At 38.1% G+C, this 20,906-nt stretch overlaps 1 protein-coding gene across 10 annotated transcripts in view; it reads right to left on the reverse strand.

Moving 5' to 3' along the window:
- LOC101737919 (muscle-specific protein 300 kDa) overlaps positions 1-20,906 on the reverse strand; it is a 214,393-nt gene that overhangs the window by 112,655 nt on the left and 80,832 nt on the right. For all 10 annotated transcript variants that reach the window (XM_062671339.1, XM_062671338.1, XM_062671340.1 and 7 more), the window contains 7 exons: positions 11,418-11,479; positions 10,052-10,147; positions 8,737-8,913; positions 3,496-3,659; positions 2,861-3,137; positions 972-2,152; positions 127-333 (listed from right to left, as the gene is read on the reverse strand). In XM_062671339.1, the coding sequence (XP_062527323.1) occupies positions 127-333; positions 972-2,152; positions 2,861-3,137; positions 3,496-3,659; positions 8,737-8,913; positions 10,052-10,147; positions 11,418-11,479 (2,164 nt within the window). The remainder of the gene's footprint in view (positions 1-126; positions 334-971; positions 2,153-2,860; positions 3,138-3,495; positions 3,660-8,736; positions 8,914-10,051; positions 10,148-11,417; positions 11,480-20,906) is intronic.

Here is a 20,906-nt window from a genome sequence, read left to right on the forward strand (position 1 = left end):
ATTTATTTTATTACATATAACGGAACAATAATGGCCATATTATCAAACATATTAAATTCATACATATCTGACGAATCAAATTATCTAAAATGAAATGTTATATATATATTATACACAACAACATACCTGCTGATGCTCTTAAATATTTCCTCGTGCTGTTCGATTTCAGAGTTCAGCTGTAACAGCTGGTCAATGTATGCCTGGATATCGTCGGTGTTGGCCCGAGGCTGTCTGTTAAGAAGATTCTCCGCGCTGGTGAGCCACGAGTCCAAAGTTCTGACTCCATTGGCTAACTCACGCCTGTGTCGGAGTGCATCGCCACCTCGTACATAGCTGGATTAAATTAGGAAGATAATTTACTACGAGTAATTGGAATATGTCAAAGTGGTCTAGACGCCAGCAAGTTCATTGACGTCTATCTAGCTTTATAGGAAGTGAGTAAGTAAAGTTTTGCTTTTCTGATATAATCTATATTATTAATTGTTTAATGTGATGCTCATTTATGAAAAGGGTCTTGAATAATAAATTGACAGAAACCTTTACTGGTGGTAGGACCTCTTGTGAGTCCGCACGGGTAGGTACTACCGCCCTGCCTATTTCTGCCGTGAAGTAGTAATGCGTTTCGGTTTGAAAGGTGAGGCAGCCGTTGTAACTAAACTGAGATCTTAGAACTTATATCTCTAGGTGGGTGGCACATTTACGTTGTAGATGTCTATGGGCTCCAGTAACCACTTAACACCAGGTGGTCCGTGAGCTCGTCCATCCATCTAAGCAATAAAAAAATTATCTGTTTTTCATAAAAATAACACCTAATGCCCGAATAAGCTATTACCTAAATCTTGATCTAAGAGTTAAGACTATTGGCACTATTTATCATTGACCCTGGACATTGTCCGCACTGACTGATTATAATGGATAGCTCTTCTAATTAAAAACACTTTAGGGTTGATGAAATTGTTTTAATAACTCACCGTTCGGCTTCTTCCCAAACTCGCTCCCAGCGTTCTGTGATCTCTACATATTTCCTCTTAATCTCTGAGCTGATATCTTCAGAACACGTGGCTGCGAGGAAACCAGCAGCCTCGCCCAAACGCAGGTGTTTCTCTTTCCATACAGTGAGATCTTGGAAAAACTCTAGTCGCTCATCTTCAGACACTCTCAACATGTGTTGCGCTTTGTCCAACCAAACGGTAAAGTCATTGGAAATGCTATTCCACCTCTCCCAGTGGGCGATGACTTCCTCCAAAACGCTCCTTGCGCATCTGACGTCAGAAGCGACCCGCTTCCAAGTCTCCGCAACATCTTTGAGGAACAGATCAATCTCTCTTGCCTCAGTCCTATCGACTTCGCAAACCCTCTTGTATTCATCCGCTACTTGTTTAATATCTACGTAAGCTCTGTCGAATTCTTGGAAAATTTTATTTTTAGTAACAAAATTATCGTAGTCATCTAATAAGGCACGTACGTGGTCTATGCGACCATATTTACCAGTCCAAGCGGCAAGTTTAGCTTTCGTCAATTCCGTGAATGCAACTATGCAACATTTGTGTTCTAAATACTTTAATCTGGCCTTCCTTTGAGGCGCTCTTCTACTCACAGTCGTCAATCGATCTCTCATATCCCGTAATCTTTCACCCGGTATTCTAGATGCGTCGGGTGAACGCAACGCGGCGTCGAATCTGTCAACTACGTCTGGTAGACCTGCAAAGAACGCGCTGTGCTCTTCCAACTTCTGGCTGATGATAGCCGCGGTTACCTCGTCTAAGTTAGTTGGTATTTCATCGAAATACAATAGATATTCGGCCTTCGCTAACCATTCGCCAATTATTCTGAAATCGCCTGGCAACTCCGAATCCAAAAGCCATAACCATTTTCTGTGCAGTCTTTCTAATTCTATCCACAGAGTGACTAGTTCACGCCATGATTTGGGTGCTATCGCCACTAAGCTCTGTGTGTACATGAGTTTTTCGAGTTTGTTGTATATGGGTTCGCGCGCGAGCCTGTCGTTTTCGGCACGCACGTAATCTTCGTAGTTTCGCGAGAGCGTTCGCGAGTCGTATTGTCTTTGAATCGTGGTGACTCGTTCAGTTAGCCACATCCTAAGAGATTCGTACTCCTCTTGTACTGCCGCTACGGCATCAGGCCCTGTCGTCTATGAATAAAAAAAATACAACATTAACAAATCTGTCCTCGAGCAACTTCGAGTAGAAACGAGACTGTCTACGATTTGCTACCAGAAGGTTCTTAGTTACTTTGGTTACATTGTTCGGCGGCCACCGGACAACCCTGAAAAATTGACTGTGGTGGGCAAAGTAGAAGGGAAAAGACCCGCCAGCCGGCCGCCAAACCGTTGATCAGATCAGGTAACTGCGCTCACTGGACTCTCTGTTGCCGAAAAAAACCGAAAAAAACGGAAGCTGATGGTACAAAGAGCCACGAAGGGCTTTCAGGGACACGACCTTCAGCAATAAAGTATGCGACTAAAAAGAAGAAGAAGAAGAATATCCCAAAATGCGAGTAGCTGGTATTGTTGCCCGGGAAACACCAAATAGCTTAAAGAGACTATTCGTGACAGGAAAGACCGAGGGAAAGAGACCGCGTGGATGCAGCCAGACAAGTTGGTTCGATTAAATCCGCACCATACCAGAAACCCCTTTCCATGAAATCCTTTTACGCTGAAATGGCATCTCGAGGCCATCATCTAAGGTAAAAAAAAAAAAACGAAACCCTTTACGCGGCCAATGATCGGAAATGGTGGAAAGACATAACAAAAAATTAAATCCTGTCTAAGCATGATGGTCACGACCAGTGAGGAAACAACGCTAGGAAAAGGTATTACTTGAATATATGTATTACTTACTTTCGGTTCAGGGTATTTATGAAGGAACTGAGCTACATATGTCATGATGGATCGTTCGTCTGGTTTGTCTACATCTACATCCTCCGCATCCAGAAGCCTGGCTATGCCCAGCTCGGTTTCTGCAACGTCGAAAGCGTGCTCCAATCTTTGTCTGTTCGACTTCCTTTTCATTTCGGCCAAGTTAATGAGGTTGGCTTTGATAGCATCAATTATGGCCAGGAATGCGATACCATCTCTCCAGGACGGACCGAAGTCTGTCACTTGGATGTTGGAGTCCCTGTGAAATAACGTCCAAGTAAGTATGAGGTAAATAAGGATTTGAAATTCGGTGAGGGATAAGATATTTAAATTCAGAAAAACTGAAGATTAAATATACAAACTACGGGTGAACTATGATGCAAAATGGTAATCATTGATACGGCATTGAGACTGTTGTGCCGGTTGAACCTCAATAATCAAAGGTCATATTTATTTTGAAAGGTCACTGTCCGTCTTAATACATGAGGTCCTCTCCAAGCCGTTTCATGAGACAATCAAATCAAATATTTATCTTCAAATGCTCTACCTAGGATTTCACTCAGGGAGCAATCTTATAAATGAAATTCAATCCTTAAATAAGTATTTGGGGTACATACTTAGGCAGGGCATTGGCGACCCATTGCAGTAAAGTCTTCCTGGCTCCCTGCTTCCACTTGTCTTCAGCCCGTTGCGTGGGCGTCGCCGCACCAGACTCGTAAGACATAGCCGAGGCGCATCGTGACCCGCCCAGGTATTCCAGTGCCCGACTGTTTTCTTCAATCTAAAGAGAAAAATAAGCAATCAGTTTCATGTTTAATAATGCAGGACAAAGAGTACAAGATCGTACGGGTGGTCGCCAACAGGGTGGATAGACCAATTTAAAACCACAGTGGGGGTCCCCTAAATGAGTGCAGTAGCGTGGCGGGACATCGTGAGACGCGTCAAGTCTGCCCCCTCCAACACTACATGACGATCACGACCACTCAGTCAAGAGTGACGCGATTGAGAAGAAGAAGAAGAGTGAGTGTATTCCACTTTAGAATAAGATTTACTGGGTGATACGGACTATTGTTAGTCCACACTGGTAGACAATGTTTGTAGTGGAATAATCGAGCATTCGTGCTTAAAAGGTGGAATAGCGGTTCAACTAATCAAATGATACTAAGATTTTTTTTTATTGCTTATATGGGTGGACGACCTCACAGCCCACCTGGTGTTAAGTGGTTACTGGAGTCCATAGACATTCACAACATAAATGCGCCACCCACTTTGAGATATAAGTTCTAAAGTCTCACGTATTGTTACAACGGCTGCCCCAACCTTCAAACCGAAACGCATTACTGCTTCACGGCAGAAATAGGCAGGGCGGTGGTACCCACCCGCGCGGACCCACAAGAGGTCCTACCACTAGTAAAAGTGGTCCTACCACCAGAGATAGACCTCATATTAAGTATACACAACACGCAATGGAGTTAACTTCCATACAAAAATCAATAAATAAAAACTTAGCCTATACTGACATTTCGCGCGTTTATACAACTATTTGCTGTGACATGAAAACCAAAAAATCAAAATCAATGCTTTAAACACAATGTGGATTTTCTTTTGACGCGATAGCCATGGTGTTTGTCTTCTTCGTATCCTTTAATCGATTTCAGCATAAAGATAGTAGTTACTATATTTGTGTTAAGCTGTAGTCCAAGCGTCTTTCGTGTGCCAACGTAATGTTCTTGTATTCTTCATTCGATGGTGGTTTTTTAAGATCGAAACTACCGAATCCTTTTTTTAAACATTTATTCTAAAAAATTCACAGCTTATGCGATGTAATGTGAATATACACTAGCCCTCCAGACAGGAAGGAGTCATTATTTGTAGAAATAGCAGTACGTACGCAGTTTCTTACTGGTGGTAGGACCTCTTGTGAGTCCGCACGGAAAGGTACCACCGCCCCGCCTATTTCAGCCGTGAAGCAGTAATGCGTTTCGGTTTGAAGGGTGGGGCAGCCGTTGTAACTATACTGAGACCTTAGAACTTATATCTCAAGGTGAGTGGCGCATTTACGTTGTAGATGTCTATGGGTTCCAGTAAGCACTTAAAACCAGGTGGGCTGTGAGCTCGTCCACACATCTAGGCAATAAAAAAAAAAAACGACAACAAAAACCCGTGTGGGTTCCTAGGAGAGCTTTATAACAGTGTTCGATAAGAATTCGAGGTGAATATATGAAGATAGGTATTAGAAAAAGAGAGAGAGGAAAAATAAGTAACAAAAAAAGCAAATTATCTCTGCTTAAATAGCATTTGCACTATACATTTGCAATATGCCAAAGTATTATAGATATTTTTAAATAACACAAAACAGCAAAGAATAATGACAAAGAGAAGATCTTCCGTTTAAGTGAAAAGGCTAATTAGTCACAGTTTAAGCATACCATAGAAATATAGCTAAAGTGCCACTTCTGCTCATGTTAAACTTATATTACAGCTCGCAGCAAAAAGAATTAAGCGCAGTCTTTAGAATTCATTGGAGATTTTGTTACCGATATGCATCATTGATATTCTTTAGATATTGACTGACATGTGAACAAAAGAGATAGAGCTCTAGAAAATTATCGAATATCTCTTTCTAGAAGCTCGCCATGCAGAAAATACGTCTGATTTTCTGTAATTACTCACAGAGCAATCGAATTTAATAGAAAACTTAATTTTTGTTATATGTCATTTCCATAAAATTTCTTTTATAAACACGCTGTTTCAACATTTTCATGGGGTCCTGAAGTTTAACTTTAAAAGTTTATCAAAGAAGTTAAATTCAGAGCTACGAAATCGAAATTTGGCGGTCATGAAATATTTAATGTTACACATTTCCAAGAAGTAAATGGGAATAGACCACCAATTTTAAAACCACTCAATCGCTGTGACATTTTTCATATAGGAAAAGTTACATACGTAGGTTCACCTGTTTGACTGTTACCTGTTTAGTATAGTTGCCACGTATAATGATTGCTACATGGTGGAGAAGGCAAAACCCTTATTAAGCCCTTATTATATTATCGTTTTGCTGCGAGCTATACCTATGTTATTACTTAATCTATCTACGTAGTGTCCTGTATCGATCTAGAATACGTTTTAGAAGCTGCATTGCTGTACCAACCTTGTCTCTATCCTGTAGGTCCGATATATTGAGCGAAGCTTGCGCAAACAAAACCAGTTCAAGCCAATTAAAGTGAGAATATTCAATATAATTGAAAAAATTCATAATAAAGTTGATAGCCAGAAAATACAGTACATTAATTTAAAATTCAAAATAGGTTCAATTGGACAGACTATCAATATATACGTGTATAGAACAACAATGTATACATATGTACATACAAAATATAGTCTTACAAATGTCAGGGTTCGATCCTGAGGCAAACACCGTTTATTTCTGATTATAAGATGAAGGATTTATAATGGACTTGATGGATGAATGGCCGACGTTCTCGCTTGTAACCAAAGTACATAAGCATCACAACCTGAATGTCGCCATCACCTTGAGATATTATAACGTCGAAGCCTTAGCTGCATTACTATCCTACCCTTTGAGCCGAATATATGATTGGTACGTAGCAGATATAGACAGCATGGTGGTACCATTACTCAGACAAATTAATAAATGTACGTTTGAGTTTTATTACATGAAGAGACTGGTGGTAGGATGTCTTATGAGTCTGCACAGGTAGGTACCTCCAACAAAATCGATCCATTCGTTACGGAATGTATACGGAACAAACATATTATATTCATTATCTACTGGCGGTATGGCTAACGCCCTGCCTATTTCTGCCGTGAAGCAGTAATGCGTTTCGGTTTGAAGGGTGGGGCGGGCGGCCGTTGTACTGTAAAACTAAGACTTAGAAACTCATTTATCAAAGGTGGGTGGCGTCATTTATGTTGTTGATGTCTATGGGCTCCGTTAATCACTTAACACCTGTTTCGCCCATCTAAGCAATTAAAAAAACGTGGACTCATTACCTCATAGTGTTTTCTTAAAAAAATTGGCTGCACGATTTGAACATGTTATAAAACCTATTTTATATCACAATACTTTCTGGTATCTATTGTGGATCAACCGTCATCCTAATGTGATTTAGATTTTGATCTCATAACTGGGAACTAACTGGGAACAAATCACGCACGGTCATCCGCCCTTAATTTAGGATTCCCTGTATTATGTGGGTACTGGAGATTGATAAAGATACCTACCTATATATCTTTAGATATCAGTGACTTTAATAGAAATGCACAAAAAAGGGGTAAATTTTTTCAAGATATTCTCATTTTAATTCTAAAACACAATATGTGCGCAATATAATAATTACTCGCATACAAATATATACGTTTAATCTATCTATATATATATAAAAATGAATTGCTGTTCGTTAGTCTTGCTAAAACTCGAGAACGGCTGAGCCGATGTGGCTAATTTTGGTCTTGAATTATTTGTGGAGGTCCATTGAAGGTTTAAAAGGTAGATAAAGACGAAAATGCTCGGTATTAAATAAAAAAATAACAATTTTGTTTTCCCTTTGATGTGACCCCCGTCAGACGGATTCCTTTTGTTTGTTTTAAGTTTAATTTATACAAAAGGTCTTTTATTTATCGATTGAGGCATTACGAAGTCTGCCGGGTCAGCCAGTAATGAATATAAATTGATAAATTCAAGTCCCAAGTATACGAGTATCCTACGATATTTCTAGGTAAGTAAATTATAATATTTACTATTAAATTATTAAGTAGTGAGTTGTGTAGTGAACAGATACTAAATCTGAAATTTTGTGAGGACACACCTCACCTCACCATCATTATTCGTAACTCTACTCAAAGCTGACTATGCCTTATGAATCTCTGTTAAATTATTACGAATAAATAAGGTTATAAAGATTTTTTTCTTTTTTTTTATTGATTAGATGGGTGGACGAGCTCACAGCCCACCTGGTGTTAAGTGGTTACTGGAGCCCATAGACATCTTCAACGTAAACGCGTCACCCATCTTGAGACATAAGTTCTAAGGTCTCAGGTATAGTTAGAGTCTTATGTTAGATTGACATTTTGACAGAATTTCATAATTTTTGCTGCGTGGTGTATCTAGCCTTTGAGTAATATAATAATATATAATATATAATGATGAATGATAATAATATACATATAGTGATCTATGTAACTTTAAATACCGGGTGAATTTTTTAAAGTAATTAAAACAACTTTTACGGAACAACGACCTCAAACGTGGCTGCTACCTACGTGTTCTATAGCGCGTTCGCGATACATGATTTAAAAATGCGTAACGTAAATAGAGCTGCTATTTCAATTACGCCAGGATATACTTATTAATGAATTTTTGAATGAAAAAGTGCTATTACTTAGTTTCGAAGTCATGGTTAAGAAAACAAGCATCTAGAAAATAAAATCAGAAAAGTAAAAAAAGAATACCGAAAAAAAATACAAACAATATTAAAGGAAAATGAAATTCGTGTACATTTTGAACAGAAATTAATTGAACAATACACATTGAGCTTGAGCTTAACTTCTCACTTAACTTCCTTCTAGATCGGGCTTTTTTAAAACAACCTACCATTATTATATTACCATAGTCATCACGATTTCATTTTTACAATACAACAATAGGAGTATTTCTAAATTCAATATCGAATTGGGCACATACAATATCTGTTCATCACAATTGGGCACGTTCAGTTTCTGTTCATCACAATTGGGCACAATCAGTTTCTGTTCATCACAATTGAGCACATACAATTTCTGTTCATCACAATTGGGCACAATCAATTTGTCCCTCACTATTTAATCAAAACGTTTACCTGGAAGTAAAGAATGATGGTCCAGATCAGTCCGAGGACGACAGCTGGTCTCCCGTCGACCAGATCCGCGGCATTGATGTTCACTAGCTTGATTCTCTTCCCGGCGAGGAAGCGCAGCGCCGTATTCGCATTGGACAGGAAATGCGGACGACGAAGCACGCGACCTCGCTCCATTGGCTATAGAAGAAAACCACAATTATAATAACACGAAATAGAGCGTTCTTAACTTTAATCTGTACGACTGCGTCATGAGCTTGCACGGAAATCAGCGTTTAAAGGGTGGCTTATCCCCTATTTGGGTATTATATTATTATATTTCGACAAGGACAGCTATTATATTTGATCTAAGCCTATAGTGGAAGGAAATGAAGGTGGCCTTTGCCAGTGTTGGGGAAATTGTAAACATCCTTTTTGCGTCTGAATAAAACCTATTTTATCTATTAGCTTTTTATTATCCCTCTAATTATTATCTTTTAATCGTATTTTACGTAAACCACTGCAGGAGATGGGGTGCTGCTATTTTAGGCGAGCAACATACACTTAAATATTTTTTTTGCTTAGATGGAGGGACGAGCTCGCAGCCCACCTGGTGTTAAGTGGTTACTGGAGCCCCTACACATCTACAACGTAAATGCGCCACCCACCTTGAGATATAAGTTCTAATGTCTCAGTATAGTTACAACGGCTGCCCCATCCCACCAGTAATTAAGCAAATTATAATTTTGCGGGTGTGATTTTTATTACACGATGTTATTCCTTCGCCGTGGAAGTCAATCTTGAACATTTGTTAAGTACCTACGTATTTCATTAGAAAAATTGGTACCCGCCTGTGGGACTTGAACACCGTTGCATCGCTAGATACGAATGCACCGGACGTTTTATCCTTTTGGCCACGACGACAAAACGTTTTTTGTATCGTTTGAAGTCAACCTGGCCACATGGAGACACGAGATAGAAACCTAATAACATTGGAATTTAGGCCTTCAGACCATATGCACGATAGATACTTCTTAGCGGCAGAAAATAGGGTGGCAGTCCCGTCTATCCCGGCTATCGAACTATTAGAGTCTGGATATTAAGAATTAGGGAATAGAAAGATCTTATCGCACTAATTTCTAGCTCCAACCATTAAAGATTTCGGTCTGTATGTCAATTACTTATTGTGTATGTGTCCGAGTATCGTGCCGGACTCCGATGGACTAACTTGAGGTTGACATAAGCCGGCAAATCTGCTTCAAACAAGCAAGATGCCGGGCCGAAAATTATTCGCGTCACCATAAATTTAATATTACGTTAAATAATAAATAAAACTCACCAGCTTCTCCCCTGATAGCACTTCCAGCAGCGCCAGCAGTCTCGTTCCATCTCGCAAGTCGTAGATCAGATCATCGATGCGCAGTGGCGGAATGCGCTGTCAAAATTAAATAAGTTAATCCAGCATATTAAATTTAAGCATCTGCAGACTGTCAAGTCCCAAATACCCGTCTGGGGTGCAGATACTTAGCAAAAGGTTCGGTCCCCTGACCGAAAAAAAAGTCCTCTAGCTAATTACATTTTAAATTTTATGGAAACGAAAAGTACTGACTTTTTTGAGATATTAAACAAAAAACAACAGTGATTTTAGGAAGAAAAACAACGCTAACCTCTTTGACTAAGTGATCCATAAATGAAACGAAAAATATCAAAAATAACACTAATCTCTTGAATAATAAGCATAGAGTTAAAATGTCACTTGGTCTCGTTTATTTTAACTAAGTTAGTTCATTGTAATTTGACGCGTGGCATTAAATCTGTCAGCGCTATCTAAGTAGATAGATAATCTCAAAAATGATCAACTTTTCGTAATACCTAAATGCAACTTGAGGATAAATGTCAGCACGTGTATAATTCTTGAAACATAATTTTGAGAATAATATTTTATTAAATCAATTTAAATAAACATGAATTAAAGTATATTTTTTAGTTTCAGTATTATGATTTATGCGTTTATTATCACATTTGCCTATATTTTTAATGACAATGGCAATTCCAGAATACAACTCCAGTCGCGTGTCGAAGTTGACTTTTTTTTAAATTGAAAAATCTCTGGTTGCCCAAATATTTTATCCATGTTTACAACGGCAGATGGTTGATTTCGAGGGCTTAGCCGGGTTTTCTAACCACTGCCCGACTGCCAACTTACGGGCAATAGCTTCACGAATGCATCTACCGCCGGATGTTAATTGTGATTCGCTGGAGAAAATGCGGCGGGAAAATCGGCGGATTGATGCTATGGCTGTGCCAAATCCTTCAATGAGTACGGTGAGCTTTGAATGCTTCGAATAGATATTTTTTGGAAAAAGCGCGCAACGCGATAGTCCTCTTGTCGCGTCCGACTCGGATTATGTACGCAATACAGGCGAGGGAGCAACGAAAAGCCGTTGTCGCTCTAAACATACTAATGAATGCAACAAGGAGTTTGCAGAGACATGCAGTCCACTCCTTAGACACAATCCTGAATTTCTCACTGGATCTTCAGTGGGTGGCAGATTCAGCGAAGCATTACCCTTGCTGGCGCATAAGTAAAGAAGTCCTCCCGGATTGAGCTTCGTAAGTTCACCTATCACGCAAATTTAGAATAGCCCCAATTATAAGATAAAAAAATAGACCCCGCATATTACCACTATCATAGTGAGACTCACCTTCGATAAATGTGAATTGATCCAATTGACGAAAGTTTTCTTTTGTACTCTTTCCTGTTCATCTGTAACAAACGAGAATATGATTTAGATATTTATAATTAGCATCCATAGTCAGAAACATTTTTAGATACCAGAACAATAAGACCGGATTAGGTTTTTAATGAAATTGCTTTCATCGATTCTTGTTAACTTGTTTAATTTATTACAGAGGTCTCGGCAACTGTACCTACAATTTTTTATTTATTAAGAATTCAGAAAAATATTTAATATTATAGATAAGTACGCTTGAAATAACTTCAAGTTAATGTTCGATTTAAAAGTCCTTAATGCTTCTAATGTCGTTATACGGTTAACAAAAGTTCTAAATACAGTTTAGTAATCTAAGGTACAAGCTTTTGCCCGCGACTCCGTCCGCGTGGAATAGTTACTTTGGAATAATGTTAAATTTTACCCCCACTTCATTTACGTAGAAAGTGAAAATATTTTTGAATTATATTAGAATGTTAAGGAAGCTATTTAAGCCTTTATTTTGAAACATTCTTTACTGGTGCTCCACTTGTATTGGTCTTACCGTGATCATATATTATAGCCTTCCTCAATAAATGGACTATCTAACACTGAAAGAATTTTTCAAATCGCACCAGAAGTTCCTGATATCAGCGCATTCAAACAAACAAACTCTTCAGCTTTATAATATTAGTATTAATAATACCGTGGTCGCAGTGAAATAAATATTAACTCATACGTTCTAAGAACACCTAAAAACAGTCGATGAAAATCATTTTATCTTAAGAATACCAGGGTTAGTTTAATGTGAGTGAGAAATTTCCTTTTAGCGGACATAGTCAAAGTGAGCATTGGACTACACTGCTTCCACGCATATAAATATAAATAATTCACGCAGAAATAAAACCTTCAGATATATTAATCTAACTCCTCTCCCAGACTAATTTCTATAGATTCTAGTGTCGCAATTCGACAGCAATTTCAGTTTCACGATTTGACACGGTGCTAAGGAAGTTTTCGTTGCAAAAATCTTCCAAGTTTTCGACATTCAAACGCCTAAGCTTGAGTTTTTCCTTCGACTCTTGTCTTATGGCTTATAAAAGAAATGTTTAAACAAAAAAATCATCTAATATTTTATGACGGCATCTTCTTTACGTTTGTGGCGGGTAGCCATCATACAACGTAAGATAATTGACAGATGCCTGAATCTCGCTTACAACATTTTCAAGATAAAACGCATATATACAAGTTCCAAACAACAACATTCGGACCGTCGCCGCGTCGGTCTACCGAGCAATATCACCCGCTCGGTGGAAGATCTTCCCTTTGTCGTTAAGCCTCCCAAGCATTGCGTCCGTGAGAGAGGAAAAAGACGAAAGATGTTCGATACTAAAACAAGCTACACCCACCCAGCTACCCATCATTAAAATATCAATAGCCGCGTTATTTTAACTGTTATGTTACTAATCCCAATGCTGTTTTCGGAGAAAACTTTATACTAAATGGTTCCAGTTACGTATTTTGTATACTAAATCAAACGTAAGAAGTAGCTGTAATCCTGCAATTAATTCTAAGGGCTCTACTACAAATACTGCGCATGCGTTGCCTGCACCAATATGATTCACAGTAAATTCATGCAATCGCTTAGTTCATTGCACCGATAAACTGAGTTTCTTAACTATAAATAGCTGGTTTGCTTATTGTCAAGTAGTCGCTAATACTAAACCGCATCCACACGTACCACTTGCTTTTGTATTGGCTTTGGAGAGGGAATAGCTAAAAATAAATCTTAAACAAGTAAACAGGAATATCTAAGTTTTATATTATATACTAGTGGTCCCCCGGTAGTCGAAATTCGACTATAAATAATTGAAATTGTAAGTTTGTACACTATTAAGCTTCTATTGTCAGAGACAATTTATTATACTTCTTCACAGGTTTCGCTAAGACTACACTTTAGACAAGACAAAGACAAACAATATTTAATCTATTCTCAATTTGACCACAGACTATAAGCAATAAGAAAAGTTTGACAATAAACAAATAGTGTGCATGCGTGTGTGTGTCAAATACGTGGTAGTGTGTGTAATGTTTTTTTTATTATATTGATTTAATGTATTTTTTATGCATAATTTAAAGAAATATTAATATCCTTCTCTCTAAGTGAGGAAAATTTCATACTCCTCCGTTTGCACAATTTTGATAAAAAAATGAACATATAGATTTTTTAATTGCATTTATAGGCTGATGAGTTCACCTGATCCAGTGGTTACCACCGCTCGTGAATAGCAAATGAAGAATGTTGAAGTTTTCAAGCTTGTTCTTAATCAAGTTGACTCAGTCACTCACTGATTAAGAGCGAATACCTATGTTCCCTGCCACAATTAGAGACCTTGATACTTGCACAACCGCTTCCATGTCCCTATGCCGAATTAATTAATTTAACTCAGTAATTCGATTCGATAAATGACACACAAGATAGCTTGACAAACCGTAAAGCCCTTAAATTGATTCATTTTTTTAATCGATACTAATAAAAAAATAGAGGTAGAATTTTCAAAGTCGTTAAGTCGTTGGACGCCTGAGGTATAAATTCATTTTGGCAAAAGAGTCTCTTGCCCTAACTAGTTTGGGAATCCCTGATTTGAATGATTAAAATGTGATTTTAATCAAAAATAACACTTTAAAGTTGCCATGAAAGCGCTTGAAGTCACCCAAAATTATTCATTTTTCAATGAACTATTTCTGAATAAAATAAAATATTCAAAAACATCTAAATTGCTGAATTATACGGCCGATTGCTTTGAAAGACGTGACATCATCAACACGACAGCTATTAATTACAGTCTAGTGCGCTTTCGTGCGAACATTTTAATTGAATAATAAAAATAGAATAGTGCGCCGATGTAGGTTTTAAAAAATCGGTGAGTTATAATATAAACTTCTAAAACAGTAACTTTTGAATTTAAAACTGTAACTATTTGTGTGTTAGGTACAAAATGATTACTTGCAAATAACGGCCGTCTGGTGTAGTGGTAAGTGAGATGGTCACTACACAAGGGGGTCGTGGGTTCGAATCCTGCCAAGGGGAGATATTTGTATGATAAATATAAATGTCTTTTCCAGGGTTATGGATGTACCTTAAATATATGTATGTGTATAATAAAAATCTTACATTTATTTCCGTTATCTGGTACCTGTAACACAAGTTCTTTACGAACTTATCACGGGACCAGTTAACGTGGCGTGATTGTTAGTAAATATTTATATCTAAATAAAATAAATAAATAAAAAATAAAAAACATTTACTTGCAAATCGAATCTCGAACGATATACTTTTCATGATTTTATGAGTTTTAGGCCTTACATTTTTTCATTAAAACAAATCATGTGTATCTCAAAATCCTCTGTAAAAAACGATGACTTTAGAACTTATGTCTCGTGGTAGGTGACGGCACTTACGTCAAAGATATCTATGGGCTCCGGTAACCACTTAACACCAGGTGGGCCGTGAGCTCGTCCACCCACCTAAGCAGTAAAATGAAAAACTCTCCTCCTTTTGACTGGAGTGTTAAGATACAACTACAAAGCTAAAAACCTACCGCAACATAATAAATATAAATATAAATAAAAGGCTCAAAACTAAAACACCGTTAGCAATAAAAAAACGTATATTCAAAAAATGATATGAATGCTATCGCGATTCAGGGCCTTCGTGGCGAGTAGGTCTTCCAACTTACCACTGAAAATCTTACGAACAACAAAATTTTAATTACATTCAAAAATATCTGATGAACGTGATGAACACCATTATTTTTAAAATCGTTTCCCAAATTATACTGCTCTGCTATTAATAAACTTCTTTATGGGTTCATACACTTTTTGTTCAGGAAATAGATGTTAGTAGCTTTTAAATTCTAAAAAAAAAAAAACGCTTAAAGACGGGATACGCTTAGTAATGCCCGGGATAAACTTTGTACGAGGTAATCTAGCGCCGAGTAATAATTTGTTCCGGTCTGGCTGGCGTACAAATCGGGGAGTGTTAGTAAACTTATTAAGTAAGTAATGAAAACTTTAACGTGATTTATTGCTTGTTTTGACTATGGTAATGGACTGGCAGTTATTTTTGTGCATAGGGCAAATGAGCTCATCCTCCACCGGACTCATCACTTTAAGACGTATGATTGAAAGCACATTTTGTCTATACTTAATATTATAAAGAGGAAAGATTTGTTTGTTTGTTTGTTTCGAATAGGCTTCGAAACTACTTAACCGATTTGAAAAATTCTTTTTCCATTAGAAGCCGACATTGTCCCTGATGAACATAGGCTACTTTTTTTAATTATTTTTTTATTTTTTTTTTGGTTTCATGTGTGTTTTAATGTTTCCGAAGCGAAGCGAGGGCGGGTCGCTAGTTTGTGATAAAGGGATTACTGTTGAAGTCTCCGCGACTTTACAATGGCGGGCTCAGCCGGGACGCGTAAGATTGCAGCTACAACAGCAGACATCTACAACATAAATGCCGCCACCTACCTCGATATATGAGTTCTAAGGTCTTAGTATAGTTACAACGGTTGCCCCACCCTTCAAACCGAAACACATTCGGCCAGAAATAGGCGGGAATAAAGTATATCCGTAGTACAGAGCTTAAAGAGAGAATCGAGAGTATCCGGCGACTCTTACCGTTACCGCTCTAGATACACTGATGGATGCATCCGATGTATCAGTGCAATTCGATGCTTCTAGGAACAGCCAAAATAAAGGTCAATGTACTTCTCTGACTCTTGAAAGAGTTCGACATGACAATGAGTCCGTAGCATCAGTTCGCTAATGGTAGGACCTCTTGTGAGTCCGTACGGGTAGGTACCCTTGCCTATCTCTGCCGTGAAGCAGTAATGCGTTTCGGTTTGAAGGGTGGGGCAGCCGTTGTAACTATACTTGAGACCTTAGAACTTATATCTCAAGGTGGGTGGCGCATTTACGTTATAGATGTCTATGGGCTCCAGTAACCACTTAACACCAGGTGGGCTGTGAGCTCGTCCCATCTAAGCAATAAAAAAAAATAAAAAAATCATAGGACGCGTCCCCTAGCCTTCGAGTCGGATGATTACTTCGCTGCACGTGTCTTCCAAACGAAAACACTTGATCTGCACAATAACTACCCGCCATTTACTAGACAATTGTAATAGCTACAATTCTAACGAGTCTGCTGTTAAAATCGATTAAGCACGTCGAAGCTTGTCGCTTGTAAATGAATTTTTAATTTGAGCATCTATTTGATTCTAAAACGTAAACAAGAATAGAAGAAAACCGTTCAAGTAATTAAATTCAAACTACATATATAGTTCTTGTGTTATTGTTGTACAATGATCGATACTGTCTGACCTCAAATCCTCCCACAATTGTTGTTTCAATCGGACACTTCGTAAAAATTATCCTTACCAAAATTTATTTACGTTTAATCCTGAATACAGGTATATTTTACTTAATCAGAAATAAGTTTATCTAACTTTATGTCTATTATCAAATAGTATTGGTACGACGGTAAGAGTAACTAGTAGCACCTAGAACGCTCGAGGTGTACAACGCCATCTATTGTCATATAGCGGAAACACAGTAATCGGCTTTTGTAGAATTTTCTCGACAATTCTAGGGATTTCTTCTCGACTATAAAAGCGTTGCAGAGATGGCACGCATTCACTTAGTAACTGGACCAATTCGAAGCGAAACAGCGAACGGATTACCTGAAGCGAAGCGGAAGAAGCGAATTGAGATTTTTAAAGTGATTGTGAAGTGTTTTAAGTGTTCTAAGCGCTAATACAGTGTGAAATTGTAATTCGGTAGAATTTTATCTATCCCGAACCCCAGCGCGTAGCAGTTATGTTCTACTTGCTCAAAGGCATTTGTATGACAGTAAAAAAAACCATCATTGAAATAGGTTATAATAAAATTCCCTATAATTTCGTGCATTTCCCATCAATCCGGGCATTCTTTAGGGGTTCACGTCAAACTGGAGGCACGCATTTAGCTTTAGACACGGGTCACGCATAGTACCACCAGGCACGCAGAAATTGGGACTAACTATGCATATTCATTAGATCGATTTATATCGGCATGTAAATAATTTTTTTTTTTTTATTGCCTAGATGTGTGGACGAGTTCACAGCCCAACTGGTGTTAAGTGGTTACTGGAACCCACAGACATCTACAACGTAAACGTGCCACCCACCTTAAGATATAAGTTCTAAGGTCTCAAGTATATTTACAAATATAGCTCTCAAGTTTTTTTTTTTTTTTTTATTGCCCTTGTAGGCAGACGAGCATACGCCCCACCTGATGGTGAGTGGTTACCGTCGCCCATGGACGTCAGCAATGCCAAGGGCAGAGCCAAGTCACTGCCTACCGTTTAATACTCTCCACAAGCCTCGTTTGAAGAAGGACATAGTCTCAAAGGAAGTATAGTCTCAAATATAGCTAGCTCATTTCAAATGTTTCTTGTATCTATCGCAACGTTATTGGTTTTTAATTTATCGTGATAAAACTGAGCACGTAGACGTGGTAATTCTCTAAAGCACAAACATCTTGCGGTTTTCCTCAGTCATTTACGATAATATAATATAATATACACTATCAAAAAGTCGATGACTACTTTGAAAATGTATTATTAACGACGCCTAATGATAAATCTATAATAATATATTTCATTATTATTATCGATAGGATTTGTCATTGTGACAAGATTAAATGATGAATTGGTATTTAGATAATAGCAACTTTGTAAATAATTTTATTGGAAGAGGCTTTTAGTTTATAAGGTTGCAACCAGTTGCAATTCAGTCGTCGTTTCTATGTGTTTATGGTGGTAAAAGTGTGGTGGCAAAAAAAATACAACAAAGGTAAGTCTTCTGCCCAAGTGTATAGTGTGGCTCCCCCAAAAACCCTCAGCCCTAAAATCACGGATTTCCGCTCAAAATAGGAACGGACAGGTTCAATGTTAGACTTCTTCTTTTTCTCCACCTTAGCCTATGTGGGGTCGACACAGTGAATTTTTCTATTCAATTCTCTTCTATCAGCCGTCATCTCAGCACTCACTCCTCTCTCTCTCTCTCATATCGTCATTCACACACTCCATCTATGTTTTCTTCGGCCGACCTCTTCCCCCTCTACCTTGCACTACCATTTCCATACATCTCTTAGTCACATACATTTTCTCTCAACGCATCACATGTCCATACCACGCAAGCCGTGAGCTCTATAATATGTTCAACAATGTTGATAAGGTAAAGAAAATGAAGAGAGATTAATTTTATTATAAAGAGTGGGACCTAAATTATATAGTTATTATATAGATAACCCTTATACAATGTTATAGAAAATTGTAAACACAATTTCTAAATAAAGCATTTAAATACATCATAATTTCAATGCAAACGAGAAACGACTGCTAATCGGCGTAATGGCCGCCGCCAGATGACGTAAGCAGTCGGCGCCGCTGGTCAATGTCACGCACTAACCGTAACCACACGGACTATTGAGACGACACACCTCAATCATCGATGACCTATATACAAAGGTATTAGCGGTGGAGTATTCAATGCTTTTTTTATTGACAGAATCGAATAAGTCACAATTATAATTATTGTAAATAGAATTGCTTTAACAAAAAACCGACATCAAATAGAAAAAAAAAGATACTCCAAAACAAATTAATATACACTAAAAACAATAATCATCGAAATCGGTTGGCGTTATATTGAGTAATTGAGTTATTCATCTATTTGTCGCGCACGTACTTAATGCAAATTTAAGACTTATATACTAGGCTAAATTGAAATGGAACCACACTGAAAGCATCAGCTTTCTAATAAAAAAAAGAATCATCAAAATCGATTCACCCAGTCAAAAGTTATGAGGTAACAAACATAAAAAAAACATAGTCGAATCGAGAACATCCTCCTTTTTTGAAGTCGATAAGTTGGTTTACTCGTATGTCATTTTTACTTATTTATTGCGTAAGTGAACGAGCTCACGGCTCATCCGATTTAAAGTGGATAGAGCAGGTTAGATATCAGAATGCGAATGCCGCCACCCTCTTTGAGACATTAGGTCGAAATCGCAATAATAATTTATTACGACTCTATAATTCGGTTGATCACGCGAGATTAAACCGTAAAAGTATTTTGAAATTCGACTGTATCAGCCTTCAAACAGGTATGCAGGGCTACTTCGCGGCAGAAATAGTAATGGCGTTGCCTACCCGTGCGGATATTACCGTCGCATTTTAAGGCACCAACCAAAAAAATGAGATTTTTTTATTTATTCCATAGATGGGTGGACGAGCTCACAGCCCATCTGATGTTAAGCGGTTACCGGAGCCCATAGACATTTATAACATAAATGCCGCCACCCAGTTTGAGATATGAGTTCTAAGGTCTCAGTATATATTTATTAGTTACTACAGTATAGTTCTATTTTAGGTCGATAAAGTTTTAATCTTGATATATCATTATGGAATAGTATAATGTCCCTATTTTTGTGTCTATCCTTTACATGGATTAAATGAACGAACGTTTTTATAGGTTGGCTTTTGGAATGTTTCCAGAAACAGATTAGCGGGGGGAGATTGCGTCCTCTTGTGTCGAAGGTCATGATCTCCTTGTGGTCGCTGTGCGGGCGGTTCGATAAGCAACGAACAACCAGTTTTGTCGTCATCATAGATTAACGTATTACTCTCTGGACACCGACATTAGCCACACAACCATAGCGCATTTTTTTTTATTGCTTAGATGGGACGAACTATACGGAGACTTTGAGATATAAGTTCTAAGGTCTCAGTATAGTTACAGCGGCTGACCCACCTTTCAAACCGAAACGGATTGCTGCTTCACGGCAGAAATAGGCGGGGTGGTGGTACCTACCCGTGCGGACTCGCATGAGGTCCTACCACCAGTAAGTACGCAAATTATAATTTTTGCGGGTTTGATTTTTATTACACGATGTTATTCCTTCACCGTGGAAGTCAATTGTAAACATTTGTCAAATACGTATTTCATTAGAAAAATTGGTACACGCCTGCAGGATTCGAACACCGTTGCATCGCTAGATACGAATGCACCGGACGTCTTATCCTTTACTTAGGCCATGACGACTTGAAAGTTCCGAAAGCAACGAACGACCAATTTTGTCCTCATAATAGATGAACGTATGACTCACTGAGCACCGGCATTCCAACCGTAGCGCCCTTTACCAGAAAACACTAGATTTCAGTTACCCCGGTCTGATTAATTGAATTTTAATACATCACTGACACGATCAGTTAAAGTTTGTCCATTCGAATAAAGTCAAAAAGTTCGCTCACAACCTACGCTTTCAAAAATAAGATACCGGATATTTCTTGTTTTTGCTAAAATCCGTATCCAGAGTCGTTACATTAAAACAATTTAAACGTGAGATGTGAAACGACCTTCCATCGCGAACATAAAC

The sequence above is a fragment of the Bombyx mori genome, chromosome 12 (assembly GCF_030269925.1).
Source record: "Bombyx mori chromosome 12, ASM3026992v2".
Classification (NCBI taxonomy): Eukaryota; Metazoa; Arthropoda; class Insecta; order Lepidoptera; family Bombycidae; genus Bombyx; species Bombyx mori.